The 23877-nt window shown below is 57.2% G+C and overlaps 4 protein-coding genes across 6 annotated transcripts; 2 read left to right on the plus strand and 2 right to left on the minus strand.

Annotated features, from left to right (window-relative positions):
• The first annotated feature begins 67 nt into the window (after positions 1-67).
• NCAPH2 (non-SMC condensin II complex subunit H2) lies at positions 68-12827 on the plus strand. 2 transcript variants are annotated; one of them, XM_042948234.1, is made up of 20 exons: positions 68-281; positions 5319-5420; positions 8014-8069; positions 8162-8246; positions 8324-8392; positions 8518-8597; positions 8690-8823; positions 9146-9226; positions 9680-9810; positions 10442-10504; positions 10834-10900; positions 11085-11192; positions 11283-11336; positions 11473-11543; positions 11626-11719; positions 11810-11878; positions 12010-12065; positions 12146-12247; positions 12345-12494; positions 12560-12827. In XM_042948234.1, the coding sequence occupies exons 1-20, from the start codon at positions 174-176 to the stop codon at positions 12698-12700; spliced, it is 1821 nt and encodes a 606-aa protein (XP_042804168.1). In that variant the 5' UTR covers positions 68-173; the 3' UTR covers positions 12701-12827. The 2 variants fall into 2 exon arrangements, with proteins under 2 accessions (XP_042804168.1, XP_042804169.1); XM_042948235.1 differs by having other exon boundaries at positions 12013-12065.
• A 90-nt stretch (positions 12828-12917) lies between these two features.
• Positions 12918-14916, minus strand: LOC122225299 (protein SCO2 homolog, mitochondrial). Of its 2 annotated transcripts, XM_042948237.1 has the most exons (3): positions 14755-14916; positions 14493-14670; positions 12918-13770 (listed from the first exon to the last, which is right to left on the minus strand). In XM_042948237.1, exon 3 carries the CDS (start codon positions 13755-13757, stop codon positions 12957-12959), a length of 801 nt encoding a protein of 266 aa, XP_042804171.1. In that variant the 5' UTR covers positions 13758-13770; positions 14493-14670; positions 14755-14916; the 3' UTR covers positions 12918-12956. The 2 variants fall into 2 exon arrangements, with proteins under 2 accessions (XP_042804171.1, XP_042804170.1); XM_042948236.1 differs by having other exon boundaries at positions 14493-14916.
• A 36-nt stretch (positions 14917-14952) lies between these two features.
• Positions 14953-17470, plus strand: LOC122225300. Its single transcript, XM_042948238.1, has 2 exons — positions 14953-15405; positions 16785-17470. Exons 1-2 carry the CDS (start codon positions 14953-14955, stop codon positions 16953-16955), a joined length of 624 nt encoding a protein of 207 aa, XP_042804172.1. The 3' UTR covers positions 16956-17470.
• A 1481-nt stretch (positions 17471-18951) lies between these two features.
• On the minus strand, positions 18952-21116 carry ODF3B (outer dense fiber of sperm tails 3B). Its single transcript, XM_042944691.1, has 7 exons — positions 20997-21116; positions 20482-20628; positions 20103-20306; positions 19725-19829; positions 19457-19578; positions 19204-19347; positions 18952-19084 (listed from the first exon to the last, which is right to left on the minus strand). The coding sequence occupies exons 1-7, from the start codon at positions 21076-21078 to the stop codon at positions 19004-19006; spliced, it is 885 nt and encodes a 294-aa protein (XP_042800625.1). The 5' UTR covers positions 21079-21116; the 3' UTR covers positions 18952-19003.
• Positions 21117-23877: the final 2761 nt, after the last annotated feature.

Raw genomic sequence — 23877 nt, forward strand, 5'->3', positions numbered from 1 at the left:
GCTCTCGCCCGCTGCGGCCGCGTGCGTCATAGATGTGCGCGCGGCGTCACGCGCTACGTCCTTTCCCTGGGCGGGAACAGCAAAATGGCGCCAGAACTAGTGGCGGGCTGAGGACGCTGGCTCCCCTCGAAGACGGCCCTGCGGTCCCCGGGCCGCCCCGGCCCCTTCCGGACATGGAGGACGTGGAGGCGCGCTTCGCCCATCTACTGCAGCCCATCCGCGACCTCACTAAGAACTGGGAGGTGGACGTGGCGGCCCAGCTGGGAGAATATCTAGAGGAGGTGAGTGCCGTCCCGGGGAGTGGCGCGGGGCGGGGCGGCGGGCGGGGGCTGCTGGGCGGCCCCGCCCCGCCTCCTCGTCCGTGTCCGTCTGGCGCTGTCCTCAGGCTCGTTTCTTTTTTTCCAAATCCATCTCTGCCTCTGGAAGTCATCCCTTATTAAATTAGCCTGGAGTTGTCATCACAGGTCGCTACCTGTTCCAGAGCCGTGAAATGGATTTCATGGGTGGTGACAAGCATTTTTCTGTAATGTAACAGAATAGACTAGAATTTATGTGCGTGTCTGGGTATTTGAGACCGCTGGATCACGGTGAAAGAGAGTTTCTTATCTTGGATTCTGAAACCGGTTTCAAGCTACTGTCATGTTCTACTCGTCAGCATTTGGTCTTTATTTACTTGACAGCCGAGTCTAGGCCTTGTTAATGTGCTGTCTGCTCCCTTTCTGTACTTCGCTTTCACATTGCAGCTCACTCGGACTGCGATCAACAGTGACGTCTATCTTGGCAAGTTCAAGGGACGCTAGAAGTGTCACCTTATTCAGTTTAGCAGCATTTGTTGGGCTGACCACTCCTTTTTGGGTACAGGTTTACGTGCTCTGATTTTTTTCTCCCCATGTTATTTGCTTACTCTTTCTTTGCTATCCAATCTCTTAAGTGTTTAGCTTCTCTGGGCAGGGCCTGGGCCATCTTCTGTATCTCCCTTAAATAATCTCACTTGTTTCCCTCATTTTAAATATCACCTGTATGAGGACAACTCTCAGATTTATGTCTTCATCCCAGATCTTTTTTCTTTCTTTTTTTTGTTTCTTTTTAGACAGCACGAGGTGGGGGGAAAAGCAGAGGGGGAGAGAGAAAGAGAAAGAATGTTAGGCAGGCTCCACACTCAGCATGGAGCCTGACTTTTTGCTCAGTCACACGACCCTGGGATTATGCCATGAGATGCTCAACCAGCTGAGCCCCCCCAGGCCCCCCAGCAAATCTTTTTTTCTGAATTTATTTTGTATATCCAGCTGCTTACCTTTGACATTCCTCTTAGACATTCCACAGAAGCATCTCAGTTTTTTTTTTTTTTTTTTTAATGTTTACTTATTTTGAGAGCAGGGTAGGGGCAGAAAGAGAGGGAGAGAGAACCCAAGCAGGCTCTGTGCTGTCAGCGCAGAGCACCATTTGGGGCTCAAACTCAGGAACTGGGAGATCATGACCTGAACTGAAACTGAGAGTCAGACACTTAACTGAGCCACCCAGGTGCCCCAAGCATCTCAGATTTAATACATTAAAGTGGAGCTTTATATTTTTTTGCCCTAATCTCGGTCTTCCTGATCTTGCTAAATAGCACTACTGTTCAACAAAAGGTGAGAACTAAAAGCTGTTTTAGTGAAACTCGGTGAATTCTGTCAGTCGCACCGCCAGAATTTCCCTTGAATTCATCTGTTTTCTACCTGGCTCAGATTCATGTAAAACCTTCCTTCCTAGGCTCTGTAACAGCTTTTTTTGGCCCCATCCGATTCACGCTCCATCCAGTAGCAAGTGCGACTGCGGTGGCGCCTCAGAGGCTTCTGTGCCAAGGCTAAAGCGCAAACCTTCTTTTCTGAATGTGGCCTTGCTGACTGTTGTAGCCTCATCTTGAGCTCCTCTCCACCTGTTCTTTGGAGCCAATCAACCTAAAACACTGGGGCTTATTTATTTATTTTTAAGTTTATTTGTTTAATTTGAGATAGAGAACCAGCAGGGAAGGGGCAGAGAGAGAGGGCCACTGAGGATCCGAAGCAGGCTCTGTGCTAACGGCACTCAACCGACTGAGCCAGCCAGGTGCCCTCCCCCCCTTTTTTTTAAATAAGGAACTTTATTTATTTTATTATTATTTTTTAGTTATCTCTACACCAAACCTGGGCTCAATCTCAGGACCCTGAGATCAGGAGTTGCATGCTCTACCGACTGAGCCAGCCGGGTGCCTCTGGAGCTCATTCCTGACTGAGGGTCTTTGTATTTTCTGTTCCCACTGGGGAATACTCTTCACCCATTTATTTTTATGATTAACCACCTCTTATCCTCCGTGTCTCAGGTTAAACGTCAGGTGAGCAGCCTGTTTAAGATAGTTGTCCCAGTACCTTACGTTCTTTAGGATGTTTATCACAAGTTCTTCTTTAACTTGTTCACTTGTTTAACTCTGCTAGGGCAGGAACCACGTGTATACTCTGTTCCCTTTGCATAATAATAATAGAATGCCCAGCATATAGTAGGGGGCGTTGCATTTAGTAGGGGGCATAGAATAAGTGTTTGTTGGATGGATACTTGATCTACTGATCTACCTTCTCTGCTGGGACACCTGGACTGCTGGGAAAATGCAGAGAATTGTGCTGGGTGGGGCTACTGTGAATTCAGGGTTCCACATTGGTCAGGGTGCCTGGGGATGCTTGGTAGATCTACTTCCTGGCTTGGTCAGCTCCCTTCCTGCTTTTCTTTGCTGTTCCAGACCTTCTCTGCCCTTTAAAGTCCTGATTCCCTGCTTCTTGTTTTGTCTTTCTCCTCCTTTCCTTTTCCATGCAGCTACCAGAAAGTTTTTTTTTTGTTTTTTTTTTAAACACATCTTACCATGTTGCTACTCTCGCAGAGCACCATTTGGGGCTCGAACTCAGGAACTGGGAGATCATGACCTGAACTGAAACCGAGAGTCGGACACTTAACTGACTGAGCCACCCAGACTCTTTCATCCGTTTATTTTTTTGTTTGTTTGTTGAGTGTCTGCTGTATGCCGAGAATCATGTGAAATCCTAAGAAAATAGTGGCAAGCAAACAGTAGTCCCTGCTTCACCCTTGTAGGAGAACGGATCCTGAAGAAGTAACGACATAGGGTCGTTGGAACAGGTATTAGTTCTACAGGGAGGTTAAGAGATAGGCTCACAGTCCTAATAGGTGGCAGAGCAGAGGCCACTGTCCTCGTCACTGTGTCTTTGTGCAATCACAAACATGAGAGGTTCAAAAGAAAAGTTGAGGGCTCCACGAAGAGTTTATGTGGGGGACTGAACTTTGTTTGGGATGAAAGGAGTTGCCTAGTCCGAATGAGCTGAAGAATGTTCCACGTGGAGAGAAGATAGGTCCCGAGGTTGTGAGGTGGGAAAGTGCTTGGCTCCATGGGGGACCTGGAGAGGTAGCCCTGTGTGACTGCCGTGCAGTGAGCAGGGGAGGGTGGGTAGCTGCAGAGGGAAGCTGGTCAGCCAGCGAGGCTCTGTTTGCGATTTGGGTTTTTTCCCTGAGAGTGACAGAAAGCCATTAGGGTTCTGAGTGGAGTGAGGTAATTCTGCCTTGTGTCTGCAGACAAGCGCTGGCTTGTCAAGAGTGGGCTGGAAGGGAGTGAAGGCGGGGGGAGAGCCCAGTTAGTGCCAAGGGCCGGGCAAGAGGTGGGGCCGGCTGAGCAAGAGCCACAGCCACTATGGAGAGGAGCGGACAGTTTAGTCAAAGTGGAGCATGGAATTGGCAGGGAACTTGGCATAGGTTGAATGGGGAAAATGAGAGAAGAAGGAGGGAGCTGAGACTTGCGGGTTTTTGGACGGGTGGTTGGGGGGATATCGAGAGTTCAGTGTGGGCCCGCCCGATACAAATTTTGGTTAAGACATCCAAATGGGGTTTGAAGAAGGCAGCTGGACATATGGATTTAGGCTTAGATGGGAGGTTCAATCTGGAGCATGCATTTGGGAGTTGTTAGAAGGTGGATGGAGTGTGAGGTCCTGGGAGTGGGTGAGCCAGCCTAGGCTGAGAAGAAGAGGGCCTGGGTGGCCCGGCTACCCTCTGCTTCATAGTCCCTCCTTTCAGGGAAAGCCCTTCACTTATTTCCAGAATGTTTGCACTCTGTCAGACTCTCATGTTTCACTGACCTGAAAAACTCCCTCTATCCTTCAGGAACTGGTAGAGGTGGTCCCTGGGTGGTGTCCTCCTAGACTCCCTCTCCATAGTGTCTAACGTCTGACCTTGCTCCCCAACACGCCCTGTGCTTTGGACATGTTTGCGTGATACTCATTTTCCTAAATAGTGGACACCCGGGTCAGCTAACTGCCTTTGTGGGAGTGGTTGCTCTTCCTAAAAGGCCTCTCCTTTCATCTGCCTGGGGAGTGTGTCTTTCAGGCTTAGTTCTGATGTCAGCACTTGGTTCGTTCATGAGACATTTACTGGACACCAGCGTCAGGCCGTGAGGTAAAGGCTGCACTTGCCCTACAGGGAGGGAGAAGTCCCTGGCATCCGAGCCAGGCATCCGAGCCAGGCGTCCGAGCCACACTGCTGGGTTCACACGGGGCACAGCTGGGGGCACCCCTGTCTCTTACCTTCCTTGCCAGCACGTCCTAGGCACGTGGAAAGCAAAGGCAGAACTTGAAAAAACATGTTGGGCTTCAAAGTGCCGTTTGCTGAGAGACGTGCAGGAGAGGGGCCAGGTTCTGGGGAGCCCTGGTTTCAGTATGGAGAGAAAAAGTTTGGGGACATTTGGATGCGTTGGGGTTGCTCTAAGCACAGTCCCGCAGCTTAGGGGAGAGTGTTGCCGCAGATGGGTCTGGGACTTGTTGGCATGTGGTCCGTGGACACTGACATTCAAGGGGTGATAGGAGCTGGGGCTCGGGAGGTTAGGGGTTGCACAGGAAGGAGGGGGACTCACCTGTAAATGTTTCCTTAGTTTCTGCTCAAAGGATTGAGGCCCAGAGTTTTGTCTCTGTCTTCCCCACCCCTGAGGTTCCCCTTTCCTTCTCAGGGTGAGGGATCTTCCTGCCCGATTCTGTCCAACTTGTGCCTTGACTTAGATGGGCTCAGTGCGGAGCGTCTCCAGGGAGAGACTCCCTTGCAGCTCTGGCCGTTTGTGGCTGATACACTCCAGGGGCCTTCCTTTTCTAAACTAGTAGGTCTGAGAGGTTACAGGAAGTAGGAGAAATCACAAAGGCCCGCCTCCTCACTCCAAGCAGAGCCAGAGTGCCGGGAGGAGGCAGGGGCGCTGGGTGAGCTCTTGGGGAGAAGCGTACCCAGGTTTCGGCTTCCCAACGCCCTGGTGTTGTGTTTTGCAGCTGGACCAGATCTGCATTTCTTTTGATGAAGGAAAAACCACCATGAACTTCATTGAGGCAGCGCTGCTGATCCAGGGCTCTGCCTGTGTCTACAGTAAGAAGGTGGGCCCATCTGGCTGCTGCTCTTGCCATTGCAGCGTCTGGTGGGACTGAGCTTGACTGTCCTGCTGGGGCAGATGGCAGGCTCACCCCTGTCTCTTACCTTCCTTGCCAGCACCTCCTGTCTCCCTCTTCCTCAGCACCTTTTAATACAGCTTGGATTTATAATTGAACAATTATAACCGAGGAACAGTCTTGGATTTATAACTGCAGGGCCTGCTGCTAATGCTAAACATCCAGTGGTATACAGGAGAACCCCACGCAGCAAAGAATGATCCAGTCCAAACTGTCAGTAGTCCAATCGTCCAGAACCCCGTGTAGAATAAGAGGAAAAGCAGGATGAAGGGAGCATCCTGAGAAAACCAGTGTTTAGGAAGTGCTCACAAGAAGGAAAAGTGAGAGAAAGGTAAATCAAGACAGTGTCCCGGAAGACAGAGCAGTAGAGAATTTTAAGGGGGAAGAGAGAAGACCGTAAGACCCAAAATGTTGAGTTCAGTGAATTGACCCACACCGGAAAGGTTTTCAGGTGTCCAGTGGGTATCCTGGAAGGTCACCAGGGGTTTTAGGGAGAGAAGGACCAGACTGTGGGGTGGGGAGAGGTGTGGAGACATGGCATGACCCCTTTGGGGGAGAGGTCACTGGAAGGGGGGACAGCGAGGAAAGCAGCAGTCCTCCGTTCAGGCTGTGGTCCATCTCGTGCCCAGCTCCTGGACACCACCTGCACTGGTGAAATCACAACTGGGCAGGGGGCAGGTATCAGTGACAGCCAGCGCTGAAGGGTGGGGGTGGGGTGGCAGATGCAACAAAATCCCAGAAGAGGTAGTTGAGGAACGGGTCAGGACCGTGGATTGACAAGCCTGCCTTGAAAAAAAGAAAAGGCACCTCATCTCAGGATTCTGGAGGAGGAAGTCAGTACTGATGCACAGAAGTTGGGCACAGCCATTTGGGGAGTTCCTGCCAAGGGCCCCAGTTTTCATAATGGAGAATATAAGTCAGCTGTTAAGAATCAGCTACTACGTAGGAAATTTGGTGAAAGTTCACAATGCTTGCTGAGGGGAATGCAAACGAAAGACTGACAGAAGGCACAGACCGTCCGCGCATCTTGCTGTCTGCAGGGGCACGTTTGTGCCCTTTTCCTCCAGCGGTGCGTAGCCGTCCCCTAGGGGGCAGCACGGAAAAGTGCTCAGAATTGAGCGGACTCAGAATTGGCGGTGTAGTGGGTGGGAGAAAGACAAAAGGTAAGAGTTCAGAACTGTGTTAAGGAACTTGATAATGGGGTCCAAACTAGAGAAGGGCCGTGAGCCATCTACATTCAGTTCCAATGGCACAGGACACGGATTTATCTCTGGGCACCATAAGTTATTAAGACAGTTGAAGATTTCGCCGGTTACGTCAGATTCCTACATCCTGTATTTGTCCTGAGAAGGAACGTCTGCAAGTGACTTTGAAAGCATAAAACGTGAGGTGACAGACGGAGAGATGTGTGGTAAAGCAAGTGTAGTGAAACGTTGACGGAGTCTGGGAGGTGGGGGGAGTGCGAGCTCTAGACGAGCACTGCCCAGCAGGACTTCCTGAAATGATGGACATGGTCTGTGACCTGTGCTGTCAGAGACGGTAAGTACTCGTCACACGTGACGACGGAGGCCTTGAAAGGTGGCCGGTGTGACTGAGCACTTCTGAGTTTTACTGGCTTTCCGTTAACTTGAACTTAAAATTGGTTGACTCACACGTGGCTAGTGGCAGTGGGAATCATGCATCCCTGGGTACAAATCCCAGACCTACCCCTGATCCAGACAACTTTCTCTCAGTTTATTCTACTATAAAACGGGAACAGCAGTGACACCTAATTCAGACAGACTAGACGGGAAGAAGCACGAACACAATCCTGTATATGAACAAACACTTGAAACGGGTAGTGCTTATTGGTCCTAATAAATGGGGCCCCTGTGATGAGGGGGCACCATCTCTTGTGCTCACCATTGTGTCCAGTGTCTAGTGCAGAGCCCCATACATAAGAGAGGTGCAATGAACGTTTGTCGCATAAAAAAAAAAAAAAAAAAAAAAAAAAAGGCAGGGCCAAGAAGAGGGGTTGCGTGTGCTCTGGGGTGGTGTCATCCCAGAGGGAAAGACCCAGAGGTGGTACACACACGCCCTGCTGGTCAGCCTCTCGGAAATCCTGACCGTTACCCTGTGACGGGGCAGGCAGGGACTCACGGGCTTCCGGAGATGGGGCGGTGGTGGCCCGAGCCTGCAGGCGGGGCGGGAAGGAGCTGCTGTGGGTGTCGGGCAGGAGCAGCACGGCGATGGGCCGGGGGGGCTGCACGCAGGCTGGCGTGCAGGGGCTGAAGACGGTCAGAGCTGGGTGACGACGGCCGTTCCTGTGGCTGCATGCAGCGTGGGGACGGAGGACGAGGAGAGAACCACAACCGATAAGACGTGCTCGTTTGATCGGAGAGGTCACTCTAGCAGCCACGTGGGCAGGACTTGTGCCGGAGGGTTTCGAGGGGACGGTGGGCTTCTCTGTGCACACGCTCGTCTCTGCGTCTCTGGTGGGCTGCTCCTTTCCGAGTCCTCACCGTCTGCTTCTGGTCACCAGGTGGAGTACCTGTACTCGCTGGTCTACCAGGCTCTCGATTTCATCTCTGGCAAGAAGTGAGTACTGGTGGTCTGAGCCAGCAGGTGGAGGCCTGAGTGTCTGGCCTGCCTGCAGCCTCCCGGACACCCATGCACTGATTCTCCCTCAGGCGGGCCAAGCAGCTGTCCTCAGTGCGGGAACAGGGGGCTGATGGGGACGCCAGTTCCGAGGCCCCCCAGGAGGCGGACGACCAGGTGAGATCTCTCGGGTGCGTGGCCACTGCCTGCTGTGCACTTGCCAGGCGCTGCTCCTGAGCTCTGTCTCCCCACAGTTCCTGTCGCTAGATGACCTCCCTGACTCCCGTGCTAATGTGGATCTGAGGAACGATCTGCCTCCCCGTGTGAGTCCCCCTCCCTCTGTGGGGCTGCCTTTAGCTGACGGGGGTGTTGGAAGGTGTCCTCCCATACGGTTTCCCACATGGAGCCCGTGGGGCCTGTGGCTCACCCACTTTTGGCCTCCACGCAGGAGATCCTCATCGTCCCTCTCCTGCCCATGGCCCTTGTGGCCCCTGATGAGATGGAGAAGAACGTTAGCCCCCTGTACAGGTACTGGCCTCAGCCTGGCTGAGGGGAATCAGATAAGGGGAGAGGGCTGCTTGGGAAGGGTCTCTGCAGTGGCTGTGTTTCTGCCAGCACAGCTGTCAGGGGGAGGTCCTGGCCAGCCGGAAGGATTTTAGGATGAACACGTGCACCGCCCACCCCAGAGGAGCCTTCATGTTGGAGCCGGTGGGCATATCCCCTACGGAGACGCTGCTGCCAAGGAACCAGAAGGGTGAGGGCTTGGATGTGGGGGCTGGGTGGGAAGGAGGGCCTTCTGGGCTGGACCCCTTGTCAGGTCCCCTGTGCCTGCCAGCTCTGGTCCTGCCTCCCTCCCCGGGTACCTGCTGTGAGGCTAGGTCTGCCAGGCCACATCCCCTCTGCCCCCTCTTTGCCCATAGCTGGCTCGGCCCCTGGGTGCCCGAGTCCTGTGACGGGTCTCTGCTCTCCTTCCCCTGCCCTGGCTCTGCTGGGCCCCTGGGAGGGGCCTCCTGGAGGGAGGGGCCTCCTGGAGGGAGGGGCTGGGCTGACCCTGTCCAGTCCCCCATCTTTCGCAGAGGCTGAGGGGGCTGAGGAGCAGCCAATGGAAGTCTGTGTGTGCAGTTCCGTCCCTGTGCTCAGCGCCTCCCAGGAGCCAGGTGAGAAGAGAGCACCACAGTGGACTTGCGGGGTTGGGGTGGGGAGATGGGGCTCTGCATGGGGCCATGCTCCGCCGCCCCAGGGGTGAGGTGTGGGGAGCAACGAAGCCTGGGTTCTTTGCACCTGGACCTAGGCCTCCCTCCCCACCTTGGCCTCACTGCGCTCTCTTGGTCTCGTGACTGCCCTCTGGCCGTTCTTGGGCCTGTGAGGTTTGGACCTAGCCCTGGGCACACATGGATGGCAGCCTTTCAGGAGGAAAATTGGTTAAAACGAGCCAAATGAAACCGTGGCATGGCGAGAGGCGTGGTCATACCACTCCGGGTCTAATGAGCGGGGCTGAGTGAGGGAATCGGCCTTGCAGCCTCTCCGGGGTGTTGGCCAAGGCCAGCCTCCCATCTGCTGTCTGGCCTTGGGCTTCTCGGGGCTGACCGGTCTCTTGCTCCCCTGCCCAGGTACCTCTCCGGAAGGCCCGCTGCCTGGAGGTGGTGATGAGGATGAGGACGCAGATGGGGCAGTGGAGCTCCCTGAGCCCATGGCCCCCGACGTCCCTCCCGAGCCCCAGGAGCCCAGGAGCCCGCAGCAGGTGGGGGCCCTGCGAGGCCTGCGAAGGCCCCACGCTCCGGGGGGATAGGTGGGCCTGGGGGCTTTGCCCCTGGTCCTTGCACCCAGCCCTTTCGGGTGGTGCCTTCTACATCTTTCCTCTTTCGGACCAGCATAGCTGCTGCTCCTTAGAGAGGTGGCCTAGGGTTCAAGGGTCTGAGCCCTGTGGTCATGGTACCACCTAGGGTGGCAGCTGGTCTCCCAAGCTGACTCCCGAGATCAGGCTGGTGGGAGGGGATGGGCTTTGGAGGCTGTTGCTGCCCCTTCCACCCCCGAGGGTTGGCTTTGTGTTCCTGCCTGGAGCTCCAAAATCTTTTTGTTAAAACAAAAATCCTGATACATACAGGAGAAACGTTAATATTTGTTAATTTTGATTGGTACATACATGGATGTTTATTGCGGTCTTTTTTTTCTTTTTTGGTATTTTTTAAAGGAAAAAAAACAGTACCCCATTTTACTAGTTTGTGTGTTCTAAAGTTTTTCCTAGAGTGTTTGTTTTCCTTAAGAGGGTCCTTCTGCAGGGTTCTTGATGTCCGACCCTAGAGCAGACTACTGGGGTGCCCCAGCCTTGGGTGGAGGAGGGGAGAGGCATCCCTGGGGCTGTTTCTTTGCAGAGTGCTGCCCAGCCCAGCAGGTGTGTGCTGCGGGAGCGACGGGAGCCTATGTCCCTGCTGAAGGTGAGGGTTAGTGGGGCTCAGACCCTCCCCGGCAAGGAGGATGTGCTTTGGGGCTCTGCTGCCCACCCCTCACTCCTGCTAGCTTTCAGAGCTCCGCATGCCTGGGCTCCTAGCTGGAGGCCCTTTGTGCTGGCTCTCTTTTCCAAGGAATCTTCCTTGCCCCAGAAATCGAATCCCCTCTTCTGCTGCTCTGGGGAACCTCTCTCTCTGGTGGGTCACCCTTGGGTCCTGGATTGAATGTGGCCAGCCCTCCTCTGTGTCTGGACTTCTGGGGGGAAGGTGTACATCCCCCGCTCCCACCCCAGGGTCTGCTTGTACTCTTTGCTCAGGAGACCCCAGACCCCTGGCAGAGCCTGGACCCCTTTGACTCCCTGGACGCCAAGCCCTTCAAGAAAGGTAATTGGGTGGAGGGACACCTTCACTCGGGCACCTGTGGCTGGGTTCTCCGGAGCGCTAGTGGTAGATGAGGGTGGGGGCTGTGCTGCCTAGTGCGGTCTGCACTTGCTCCTAGGGCTTGTGGGTGCCATCATCCGCCCCAGGGCCTTTAGTTGTGCACTGAGACGTAGCCATTTGCCCCCAGGTAGGCCCTACTCTGTGCCCCCCTGTGTGGAGGAGGTTCCAGGACAGAAGCGCAAGAGGAAGGGTGTCGCCAAGCTGCAGGACTTCCACCAGTGGTACCTGGCTGCTTGTGAGTGGGTGTGGTGGGGCCGGGCCAGGGCAGGAGGGTCCGCGTGCAGCTCACGGGGACTCGGTTCCTACTGACCAAATTCTCTTGAAGATGCCGAGCACGCTGACAGCAGGAGGCCCCGGCGAAAGGGCCCGTCCTTTGCAGGTGAGGTCAGGGTCGTGTGCGCCCTCTGCTGAGTGCCTGCCTCCCCTCGGCCTGGGGGCACCCAAGGCTCCAGGCGGACCGGGGAGGGGGGCTGGGCAGGGCGTGGGAGTCCCTCTTACAAGGGCTTTGTGTGTAGACATGGAAGTCCTGTACTGGAAGCACGTGAAGGAGCAGCTGGAGACCCTCCGGAAGCTGCAGAGGAGGGAGGCAAGTACTGGCCACCGTCTGGAGCCCGCGTGGTCCCAGGTGGGAGACAGCAGTGTGCCTCATAGATGCTGTCTGCACGCAGGTGGCGGAGCGGTGGCTGCCGAGGCCTGAGGAGGGGCTGTGGCCTGTGGAAGAGGACCGCCTGGAGGATTCCCTGGAGGATCTGGGGGCGGCAGGTGGGAGCCTACTGGGACGGGCCAGGGTGGGGGCTCGGCATCCGCTGCCAGCCAGCCTGCCTCCTCCTGGGCCTCTCTGTCTGCCAACAGATGACTTTCTAGAGCCTGAGGAGTATGCAGAGCCTCAGGAGGCAAAGCCTGGGGAGGCCGCGGACCTGGGTAGGTCTGAGAGTGAGCTGCTGGCCGGGGTCGGGGGGGGGGGGGGGGGCCGCTCCGGGCCCCTGAGGACGGCGGAGGGGGGAAGCGGTGTGGCCCGTGGCCACAGAAGCTCATAGCTGCCCCTTTCCCAGAAGCAGAGGCCGTGCCGGCATCCCTGAGCTATGAGGAGCTGGTCCGCAGGAATGTGGTAGGTCCCAGTCGGAGCAGGTGGGGGCGCTGGGTGCGGGGCTCCTGCACAGAAGGTGGCAGCTCCTGGTCCCGCCCTAGGAGCTCTTCATCGCCACGTCTCAGAAGTTTGTGCAGGAGACGGAGCTGAGCGAGCGCATCAGGCACTGGGAGGACACCGTCCAGCCGCTGCTCCGGGAGCAGGTGAGGGAGGGGTTGGGCCAGGCCCCGACTGACAGCTAGGGCCTCCCCTGCCGCCTGCCTGGGTTTTGCCCCGGGATCTTGCCCCTCCTTCTTGCAGGAACGGCACGTGCCCTTTGACATCCACACCTATGGGGACCAGGTGGTCTCAAGGTTCAGCCAGCTCAACCAGTGGTGTCCCTTCGCGGAGCTGGTAGCCGGCCAACCTGCCTTCGAGGTGTGTCGCTCCATGTTGGCCTCCCTGCAGCTGGTGAGTGGCCTGGGGAGCCTGGGAGGGAAGCGGTCCCCGACTCTGCTGACACCTTATCCCTGTAGGCCAACGACCACACGGTGGAGATCACCCAGCAGCCGGGGCTGGAGGCAGCCGTGGACACCATGTCCCTGAGGCTACTCACCCACCAGCGGGCCCACGAGCGCTTCCAGACTTACGCTGCCCCCTCCACGGCCCAGCCTTGAGCGGGGAGCATCGACGCTGACGGGTGGGCTCTGGAGCTCCGTCCCCCGTGGGTGCCGGGCATCGCGTCTGCTCGCTCGACCCTGTTTCCTGGCTGGCCCAGCCCAATAAAACGGTGTCGCCATCCCACGTAGTCTCGAAAAACACTCCTGCGCTCTGCAGGCAAAGGGCTGCGCTGCCCTGCCGTGGCCTCCTGGGGCCACCGACGACGCAGACCACAGGCACACAGCTCCATCACACCCTCTTTAATGACCGGGTTCAGCGCAGGACGCTGCGGAAGGCAGCCATGTGGCGCCTCACGCTGTCTGCGATCTGCTCTGCTGATCTGGCCCGGCTGTAGTAGTCTGTGAAGAGGCCGTCAGGGCTGAGCAGGTAGATGGCAGTGGAGTGGTCCACGATGTAATCCTGGTCCTCGTCCTTGGGGCCCGCGCTGTAGTACACGCGGTAGCTGCGGCTCACTTGGGCCACCTGCTCAGCAGAACCGGTCAGGCCCAGCAACCGTGGGTGGAAGTCCTGTACGTAGCGGGCCATGGCTGCGACGGTGTCCCGCTCGGGGTCCACAGTAATGAAGACAGGCTGCACCGGGGGCAGGCCGGGCTCAGCCTCCAGCTGCCGTACCACCTGCACCAACTTCTCCAGCTCGTCTGGGCAGATGTCGGGGCAGTGAGTGAACCCAAAGTACATCAGCACCCACTGACCCCGGAAGTCGGCTTTGCGGCGAGCCCGTCCCTGGTGGTCCAGCAGGCTGAAGTCACCCTGGCCCACAGCCGCCTGGCGCAGGGCCTCTGTCCGCTGTTGCTGCCGCCGCTGCTCCTTCTCAGCCCTGGCAGCCAGCCAGGCCCCACCCAGCCCAGCCCCAAACAAGGCGGTGATCAACAGCCTAGTTCCAAGCCCGGGGCCCTGGGGCCGGCTCTGCCTGCCTGTGTCTCCAGGGCCCTGCCTTGACAGGAGCCGACACCTCACATGTCCGGCCTTGCCTCCCGGGGTCCAAACGAGGGCTGGGGGCTTCAGATGAGAGAGCCTGTGCCAAGCCTTGGGTGCCAGAACCAGCAGCAGCATGGACCTGACGCTCCTAGGAAAGAGCACAGTTGTCAGGAGCCTGCGGTTGCCTCCGCCTCCTGGGTCAGCCCCCGTTGGCTCTGGGGAGACTTGCCACCATCTGAAGGACCAAGCCTGCACGGCAGCTCACAGCTGCTCACCTAGAGCTCAGGATGCCTCACCTATGAAAGGTGTTCTCGAATGCCCATGCTTGTCACTCCTGTCCTTTAGCTGGAGAGGCTAAGTCTGTCTCCTCCCACCCTGGTCCTGTGCCTGCAGCTCTATGGCCCGGGGAAGCACTCCACACCTCACCGGGTCAGCTGATGGGAAGCATTCCAAGTGCATGCCTTGCCTGGGCTCCTGAGCATGTGTGTCGTTTTGCAATAAACCCATTTCTTGAAAGGAGGTGGCCGAGTCTCTGCCTTTAACCTCCAAAGATGGGCTCCTCCGGCCCTTCTGCGGCCTGCCAGCCTTTCACCACTTTAACTCTGTGCCCCCTCCCCCCGCGCTCAGCAGCAGCCCTGTGCACCCATGCCGGTCCGCCCACGAGGAGCCCGGGCAAGTACCCACCGACGCCGCTCCAGGCCGAGCTTTCCTGGTGCTCTCACCCCGAGAGGAATGAGGTTTCCACTGGTCACGAGCGTCCCCACCCCCCTTCACAGCCAGGATCCTGACACCAACTTCGGTGTCCCCCGTGTCCTTCTCACAGGAGCCCCTGGAAATTTGCTAAGTGGGGGCCTTAAGACTCCCCCTCACCTGTTCGTTCAGCTGCTGAGAAGACCCTCGGGAGGATTCCCAGACTTCTGGTCTCCGCCCACTTCCGGATGGTTCCTGGGGTTGCGCTCTGGGCTGGATGACCTTTGGCACGTCCCACAGCCTCTCTCCACCAGCTTCCTTCTTTACATACGCGCTCTAAGCAGTGCACGCGATGTGCCTGGCAAGCGAAGGCAGCCTGTGGCCTTCCTGGGCCCCTTTTTTCTGGGAGCCCCACCTCCAGGGCGCCCTCCCGGACGCGCACCTGTAAGGTCAGAAAGCTGGACACCGAGCCACACACCGAGCACGACCCAGTCTCCTCGGAACCCGGCGTAAGTACCGCGACTCAGGGGACAGCCCCGCTCTGCCAGAGCTCGTCACCGCTGTAGACTCAACCACGCTGCACTAGCCGAGTCGACAGGTTCCTGCGCTACCGGTGCGCTCAACGCCAGCGCGCACGCTCATGGGCTTGGCGCACGCGCAGACAAGCGTGAACGTCCCCGCTCCCCAGTCCCTGCTTCTCTGCGCGCGTGCGCAAAAGGTGGCGGGCCCAGCGCAGAGTTGGGCGGGGCGTCTCCCTGGCCCCGCCCCTTCGCGCTCCGTCCCGCGGCGGCCCGGCTTCCCTCGGAGCCACTCCCCCACTTCCTCTCGCTCTCGCCCGCCTTCCTGCGGTTTCGCCGCGGCCGTCTGTTGCGCAGTGTGTCGATCGGCGCGCGCGGGCGGCGGCGGGAAGAGGTCGGCAAAGGACGAGGGGGTGGCGAAGGGCGCGCGGTTCGAGGGCACGACGACCCCCGCAGGGCCAGCCTCCGGCCCACGCCGACCTGCAGTTCAGCTTCCACCTCCCGCCGGAGTGGATGCCTCGCGTGGCTGCGCCCGGATGAGTTGCGCGGTGCCGGCCGGAGGCGGGGGGCCAGGGGTGAGAATCCGGGCTCGGGGAAGGAAAGGGGATGGGAACTCGGAGAAGGGAAGGGGCCTGGGTTGGTGGGGAGGGACGGAGGTCTCCCCACGCCCACTGTCCACGGGCACGTGCAGCTCCTCCTCCTGGCGCGGGGGTCCGGGAGCATAGGCCTGGAGCCAGGCCCAGGTCCAGGCTCTGCTCCCGGGCATCCACTCGAAGCGCCCCTGGGCCGGGCGGTCCTCCGGCTCCCAAGAGGCACATGGGACCAGACTGCCAGAGTCATGAAGGGGAAGTTGAGCTCACGTTAGAAGACCTACCCAAACAGGCCACAGCCACACTGGGATTCCCATAGGACACACGAACTCCAGCAGGCACGGGTGCTCCCCAGGACTCTTGCCAGCTGGTGGGTGTGACTGGGGAATACTTCAAGTCCACCACCGGAGGGGATGGGCTGTCCACCATCTTATGACTGAGGACGGAGGGGGTGGTGACGCAGAGGGGTCTGGAGCTTTTTCGGAGATGTGGCGTGTGAGAAGTGAGATGATTCATTTTCAGAAACACCAAATAAAAGTTGTGCTGTCTACTTAAGAATAGGTTTATAACCTATTGGAAATATGTATGAACCTCCCCCCCCCCCCCCCCCCCCCCCCCGCCGGAGTCCCAAACCCTTAGGCACTTCACTTCCTGGTTCTTCCCCTCTCCTTTTGCGGCCTTATTTTCTTGGGCTTTGCAGTTAGCGTGCACCAAAGAACTGAAGTCTGCCTCACCTCAGGGAATGTACATTTGTTCCAACCAGACTACTTTGTGCCTTCCGTGGGCAGAGGCGACCTCTGGGGAAGGCTGTAACCTCTGTAGTACTCACCAATGAAGAACAAGGGGAGGGACTTCACGCTAGGAGATAAATTGCCTGCTGTAACCGCCCTGAGTGTGCCTGTCGGTTAGACACCGCTCTTGCAAGAACGTTGATTAGAGCCTGGCTTCACTGTGCTCTGAGTCTCCGTGTCCTTTCTTCGAGTGCGTGTCCTTTCTTCGAGTGGGTCGGTGGGCTTATTTCTCACAGGGGTATACTGACTCTTGGGTCGGTCATGAGGGTTTAGGGACCCTGAATGTTGAGGATCAAGTCCCCTGTTGTACCTGCAACGGGCTTGGTGGGTTGTGCATCAGTCAGGTCACCTTTCTGAGTTGGTGGTTCTTGTGATGGTACGCTGACCCTGGGGTCTATTCAGATCGCCAGTGATTGGGGGAAGTCCCATGGTCTCCTGATGAGAGGACCCTGACTGTGTGGGTCAGAGGTCAGGGGTCTTTAACATGCAGGAAGTAGACCTGGAGTCTGAGGTCAGGTTACCTGTGATGACTAGCAGGGTGTCAATGGTGACTGACACTCTGGCTTCATACAGGAGTCCATCCACAGGAACCAGCTTCTTGCCCTGACCCATAGGACTGCGCCCACTCCCTCCAGCAGCCCTTACATCTGGTCAGACTACCCTGCATCAGGACTTCCAGTGACCCCCTTCACTGACCCTGATCGAGGATTCATCAGCAACCATGACAGGTGTCCAAGACCATGACCAGAAACTTCTGAACAATTCTGGTAATTTCTCATTAATGACTGGTCCGACCCATCAGGTATAATGACCAATGTCTTGTGGCCCATTAAGGATTGATCAGAGAGTCCAATGGTGATTGTTATCAAGTCCCTATTAATGACTCCAGTCAAGGTTTCACTGATGATGTGACCAAAGTTCAATGACCATCAGTGACCCATAAATAACTTTGATCAATATCCTCATTAGTGACCCCGATTAATGACCTATCAGTGATTCTTCAGAGATTCTGGCCAATATTACCATCAAGAATCTAGATCAATGACCAGTGGCCCACCTGTACCTGCTCTTAACTCCGGATGAGGGTGAATCCAGGAATAGACTCCAGTTTATTGGCGGGACTTCCTCCCCGGCCCCACCCCTCCCTGCTCCACCAGGGTACCTCAAACCACATCCGTTGATCATTGGTCCCTGCTGGGCAGGGATGCTGAGTACACCTGCACACCTACTCCTCCTCTACCTCCACCATTCTCTCTCACTTTCCCTGGTTAGGGCTTCAGCTGGAGTTAAGTATTTAGTAAGTAGTTGTATGTGCAGCTGGTGGAGAGGGAATGGAAAAGAAATTGTTTTGATTTGGTATGGGGAGTGACGAGGAGGAGGCTAGTACCTACCCCTAGGAGCACAAGTCTGGGGAACCAAGAGAGAGGAGTACCCAGCTCTTCCCTTGGGAGTCCTGAGTGGGGTACCCAAGGGGGAGCTGGAGAACTTGGTCCTGTTATGGGGGGCTGATGGGGTGGGGGGAACCTAAATTCCATCCTGGGGGTGAGAAGCCTGGACCCCATCTTTGGGGGACTTTGTCTAGGCCAGGCTTGAAGTTGGAGATTGCCTGTAGGCTGCTAACTGACCTCTTTGAGGTCAGACGTTCTGGTCTGGAGAGGAGGCATCTTCTAACCTTGTAGCCTATAGCCAGCCGGGTAGGTACGAGGTCCAGGCTGACCTTGTCACCCACTCCCCTTGTAGAATTTTGTTCATGAGTTGCGGGCAGAAGGCCTCTGGCAGCTCCAGCTGCTGCCCAGACTTGGCCAGGGCCTGGGTCAGCACCACTTCCTTCTTCAGATCTATGCCTCCCAGTGGCATGGCCACTAGCACGGCCTCTAGGCATGGAATACGGTGGTGGTGTAGCCATCACGGGGGTGTGGGGGTGTGGTGTTCTCACAGCGGTGGGTTATCTTGAGGTCACTGACAGTGCTGGGACACTGTCCCCAGAACAGTTGTGGCGTCCCCAGGGGCAAGCGGTCTCGGGCTGACCTCAGGGTTAGGGGTGCCCAGAAGTTCCCACGCACCGATTTGCGCGCCCTGCGCACTCCCCTCCACAGCGCGCACGAAGCCCCGCAGGTCCCCCTAGCTCAGGGGGCTTTCGTCTCTCTTCAGGCGGATCAGACCCGGGAGTTGCTTGAGCTCCCTCCCCCTGAAAGGTCACCAGGCGCCCCTGGGCCGTGGGTCCCTAGGACGCCATCGCTCCGAGCCTGCGGGGTGCGAGACCGCCGGACCCTGCGGCCGCCCTGTGTCCGGGTCTCTGCAGCAGGTGCACCTGTCCCGACCCTGATCCCGGTCTCTCCCTCTCATGTCCGCCCCTCTGTACCGTGTCTGTGGTGCCCGTGTGCGTGTCTCCGTGTCTGGCTCCTACTCGTCGGCCTCACAGCCTGACCCTGGCCTGCACCTGTCCGGTACGGCGGCCCTCACCCATCCCGCTCCAGACTCCAGGCGGGTGCGGTTTGCCGTCCCGCGGCCACAGGACGGTGGGTGGGCGGGGCCTCCCGGACAGGCGGGACTCTCGGCCAATGGTCGCCCCAGGCCCTTCTGTCTCGGCCAATCAGGAAGGCCCGCGGGCGCGCGCCTTCCAGGACTTCCCGGGCCGGCCCGCCCGCGGAGCTCCGGGGACCTGTGGGCCCCAGCGTCCCGCCGCGCACGCCCCGCGCCCCGCGCGCCTGCCGCGAACACACAGGGGCGGACACGCTGCTGGCTCGGGAGGCTTTAAGCAAACGTTTGTGGGGCCACGCCCGCCCAGCGGGTCAGTCATCCGCGTAGGTCAGGACCCGGGCCAGGTGGTCCGAGTGCCGGATCCCGAAGCTCCAGCCGCCGGGCTTGCGGTGCTGCGGATGCAGGAGACGGCGCTGACCTCGCGGGGCCAGGCGTCCAGCTCCGCGCCGGGGAACCCCGGGACTCCGACCCTCCTCCCCTCTCCCCTGACCCTTGACCCGGGACTCCAGACCCCTTGGTCCACGTTGTAGGCTGCGGGTCCCGGATTCAGGGTGTTGTCCTGGGGGAGTGAATTCCGCGCCAGCATCGAGAACTGGGGGGCCCGAGGCTTGTAGATCCCAGTGTTCACCACGTGGTAGGCGCAGGGACCCGGGGTCTGTGGGAGGGCAGCGGGGGCGCACTGGCCTTCACCTCTTGCTTCCTGACCCTCTGTGGCCCGCCGGGTGCACCCCGCGCTGCGCCGTGTCCCGCAGCCCCTCTCCCACCTTGCTGAGGTCCTCGAAGCAGCTGCCCACTGCGCTGCGGCCATAGATGGAGTAAGTTGGGGCCGAGACTTTACCGATGACACGCGGACCCAAGAGCGAGGGCACAGTGTAGGCCCCGGGGCCTGGGGAGGAGCCAGCAAGGGGTGGGGTCTGGGGCGGGGGTGAGTCTTCCTGGCCAGGCCAGGGTCTCCCCGCCGCAGCCTGGAGAGTGGTTCCCCGTCAGGGATAGGAAGGTCCACGGTGCTGGAATAGGCCTTTCTGGTCTCACCTGGGGTCTGCGGCTCCGCGTGGATGCCCCAGTTTCGGGGGGCGATGGTGTGCCGAGGCGCACTGGGGTACGTCGCGTTCCCAGCTCGTTCTGGGAAGTACCTGCCTGCGGGGCGGACCGGGAGTGTGGGCCGGGACCGGGACCGGGTTGGGGGCCTGGTGGGGACCCGGGTTGGGGGTCCTGGGACTAAGGTGGATCCGAGCCACGGTTTGTCAAAGCCCGGTGGGGCTTGGGGTTGAGATCCAGATGTGGAGGTACCGATTTTGGAGTGTTAGGGTACACGGGGAGGGGGCGTCGGGGCTCAGGTAGGGGGTTCCCGGGTGGGCCTTCCCGGAGGCGGCTCTGCCCTGGGGAGCCCGGGGTCCCAGGGGTCCTGACCGGGTCCCGGAGTGAGGAAGGGCGCTGCGTGGCGCGGACGGCCGTAGATGGAGTAGGCGGGGGTGCCGTCGGGGCCGCGCACGGTCATACGAGCTGGAATCAGGTGGCCGGGCCCGGGGCCGCACGAAGTCTGCTGCGTGGGGAGGCGCGCGCCGAAGGAGAACGCCGGGGCGCGGGGCCGCGACGGGTCGTGCAGGATGTAGCCTGAAGGAGCTTCCCAGCGTCACCGCGGGCCCCCGCTGCTCCCCGCCCCGGGCACAGTGCACCGTATCCCTCCCTCCAACAGACTTCCCTCCCTTCCGCCCTGCAGCCGGGTTACGGCGTCCCCTTGCCGGCACAGGCCTCGGTAGCCCCTCCACCCCCCGCCCGACGCCGGTACCGGTGTTCGGTGGCAGCATGTACTTGGGCCCCGGGCCTCTGTAGAGCGCGGCGATGGGGCCGCGGGGCCGGTGCGGCCGCCAAGGGCCGACCCAGACGTCCGAGCCCATGGCGCGCGAGGGTGGGGTGAGCTTACGGCCCGCGGCACCTGTGGACAGAAGGTGGCGGCCCCGGCCCCTCCACCCAGGACTCGCGCCGAACGCGCTTCTCCGCTCCAGCTCCTCCCGACTCCGGGGGTGGGGCCCATCCTGTATCCCGGGCGCCGGGAAAACAAACCGGAGCTTTCCCGGCTCGGCGGGGGGCGGCGGGGGGCCGGGCCGGAGCTTCAAGCCCCCGAAGTGAGTCCAGTAGGGGTGTGTGAGCGCGCCAAGTTTGGACTCAATCCTGGGGGGAAGGAATTCCCTGGGGTTCTGGGGGGGCTGGGATATTTCAGGGGCGTCCGGCCAAGACACTGGGGAGAGGAGGCGACGTGGGGAACCTGGTGCCCAGAGGGGGCTCCAGAGTTGATGCACTAACCTGCTCTCGTGGCTCCCGGCGGGGAAGGCAAGGTGGGGTGCCCGGATGCCGGCCCCCTCCCGGCCCGACTCCCAGACCCCATTGTGTCCAGGTTCCGCCTCCTGGCAACGGGGCTGACCGCCCCTTACCCCAACCTGGCTCCGCCCCCCGCAACCCAGCCCCGGAGGCTTCTTCGCGGAGTCGTGGGCGGTGCCGCCGCCCTGCAGGCAGGGCCTTGCGCGGGAGCACTGGCCTGGCTCTTCGCTGGGCTTCAGTGCCCCCATTCCAGAAGTGTACGGCGCCCTGACAAATTCTCATTTAAAAACCACTGGATCAAAGAGAAACTCAAATGTGAAGTTACACGTTATGCATAAAACATTGCAAAGGTAGATCCCTCATGCCCAACTCTACAGGACATAGCTACAGCTGTGTTCAGTGGAAAACGTATAGCCTTAAATCACTTCATTATTTTTTAAAGTTTATTTATTTTGGAGAGAGTGCTATCAGGGGATGGGCAGAGAGAGAGGGAGAGAGAGAGAATCCCAAGCAGGCTCTGCACTGTCAATACAGAACCGATGTGGGCCTTGAACCCAAGAACCCCGAGATCATGACCTGAGCTGAAACCAAGAGTCAGATGCTTAACTGACTGAGCCACCCAGGTGCCCCTAAATAACTTCATTATTAATGAAGGAAAAATTTAAGTAAAGAAACTTAGTGTTTATCTTACAAACAGAAAAAAAAAACCAATGAAGGAAATGAAAAGAATGTGTCCATTTTACCCAGCTCTGCCAGTCACCTGCCTACTCTTGGAAGAGGGCAGGGGATGAGAAGGAGTGCCCAGTGGTTTGTGGGAATTCTGGTCTTTGCCAAGGGAGCTCTGAGCCCAGTGTGGCATGGAACGCGAGGCAAGCTGGGGATTGCTGGGAGCTGCGCGTCTGGGCCCTCCAGGGGGGACCTGAGGGCTGAAAGGGAGAGGCAGGTAGAGGGTGCATTGTCCAAAGAGAATTTTAAAATAACACTGAGGGTGTGCCAAATTGATCAGCCTTTTATTATCCTTATGAGACCAGCAATTCTAAAGAAGGTCAGAGAGAAGATACTCCTACCCCACAAATCTTTTGTTAGTGGTTTAAAAAGATACTGTGGTTACTGTTGAATTTTAATAGCATATATGTAAGTTTCAAGTTAGCAATTTTTATTACCTTTATTAAATATTGTATTCTGTATGGAAGTTAATGCAGACTCCCTACAAGTTGTTCTTAGGGGACTCAGTGCCTCATGCCTGGACATTCGAAACGGCTTTTGGAGCTGTAGGGGCAATTGTGTCTCCTCTCCCTGAGGTGACACATATTTCTCCTTTTAAGCCTTAGATTTGAGATGAGCAATGAGACCAGAGTGATTGCAAGAAGGAAGAAGAAACAGAACTCAGTTTTCGCACTTTTGTAATTCTGTGACCATTTGGAGTTTTTATTTGTGTTTAAAATTTTAAATAGTGAGGGACTCCTGGGTGGCTCAGTTGGTTGTGTCCGATTCTTGATTTCAGCTTAAATTGGTGAGTTCAAGTCTCGCATCGGCCCCGCTCTGACAGTGCGGAGACTGCTTGGGGTTCTCTCTCTCTCTCTCTCTCTCTCTCTCTCTCAAAAGAAATAAATAAATTTAAAAAATTAAAATACTGAGATAGGGCAAGGTGTACTATTTTTGTTTGGTTGGTACAAACTTTATTTCATATGTGAAGTATTTTACTGAATTAGAATATTTTAAAAACAAAAATATTTTAAAATTGCTCATTTTAATTGCTAATTAAAGTAAAGAATGAGTCAACAAAATCATTATTGCTGCTTATTAGATGATAATTTCTGAAAAGCATGTTGCAGGATACCAGAGGGGGTGTTGACAGAAGATCCCCCATAAAATCAGACACACCAGGTTGGTCCACCCAGACGTGGGATCTGGGGTGCACTGAGCTGTGAGCTGTGGGCTTCCAGGGGCTCCCAGCAGCTTGGCCATCCAGGGCCAGCATTTGAGTGGGAACTGGGACCTGAGTGGGAAGTTCCAGGACCGGTGTGCACCCCTGTGCCCCAGGACTCCCCATCTGCCCAGGACTCTGCCTGGACTCAGCCACCAGGTGCAGGAGCAGCGGCTGTAGAAAGACAGAAAGTCAGAGAAGGATGAGCTCCTAGAATGTGTGGGCAGAAAATGAGGGCTGGGGGCAGGACTAGATTCCTGGGGTTAGCGGACAGTGATGGGACCTGGTTTTTCCTCGTTTGCCTTTGTTTCTTCAGCCAATGAATCATTTATTTCCCTCCTCCATGAAAATAGCTGAATTTCTACCCAAGATATAAGCGTGGTGCATCCAGCTGTAAGGAAAAAGCCAACCTATGCAGAAAGACACACAGCCAGAAGCAGAGCACCCTGGATGCTTGTCTTATCCCAGAATGGGCTTGTCTTACCCACGCGATTCTGTGCCTTCCTGTATGACGACTTAACCAGTCCTCATTCATAGATATTTGGGTTGGTTCTGCAGCTTAAGATTGTGATCCCAGGTACTCTGAATTCTACTAAATTAATCTTCATAAGTTTACCCAAATAGTTCTTTAGGATAAACTTCCTAATGTGGGACTGCGGGGTCAAGGGGATGATGATTTGGCGAATGTTGCCTAATTGCCGTCCTCAGAAGTGCAGCCTCCCTAGAATGCTCGCCAGTGAGGGTGCTGACTGAGCCTCTTGCTTGCTGTTGTGTCTCCAGTGGGTCATAAATATTTGATGAATAAATAGATTAATTTATACTTTCTTCAATGAATTGTGTTTCTTTTTCTGTACACACTAACCAGTGAAGGTTGAGATCAACCTTTTAAATAATGAGAGCCAAATATATTCCTAGAACATGTATTATGTGTCAGGCACT

Source organism: Panthera leo, chromosome B4 (assembly GCF_018350215.1).
Source record: "Panthera leo isolate Ple1 chromosome B4, P.leo_Ple1_pat1.1, whole genome shotgun sequence".
Taxonomy (NCBI): domain Eukaryota; kingdom Metazoa; phylum Chordata; class Mammalia; order Carnivora; family Felidae; genus Panthera; species Panthera leo.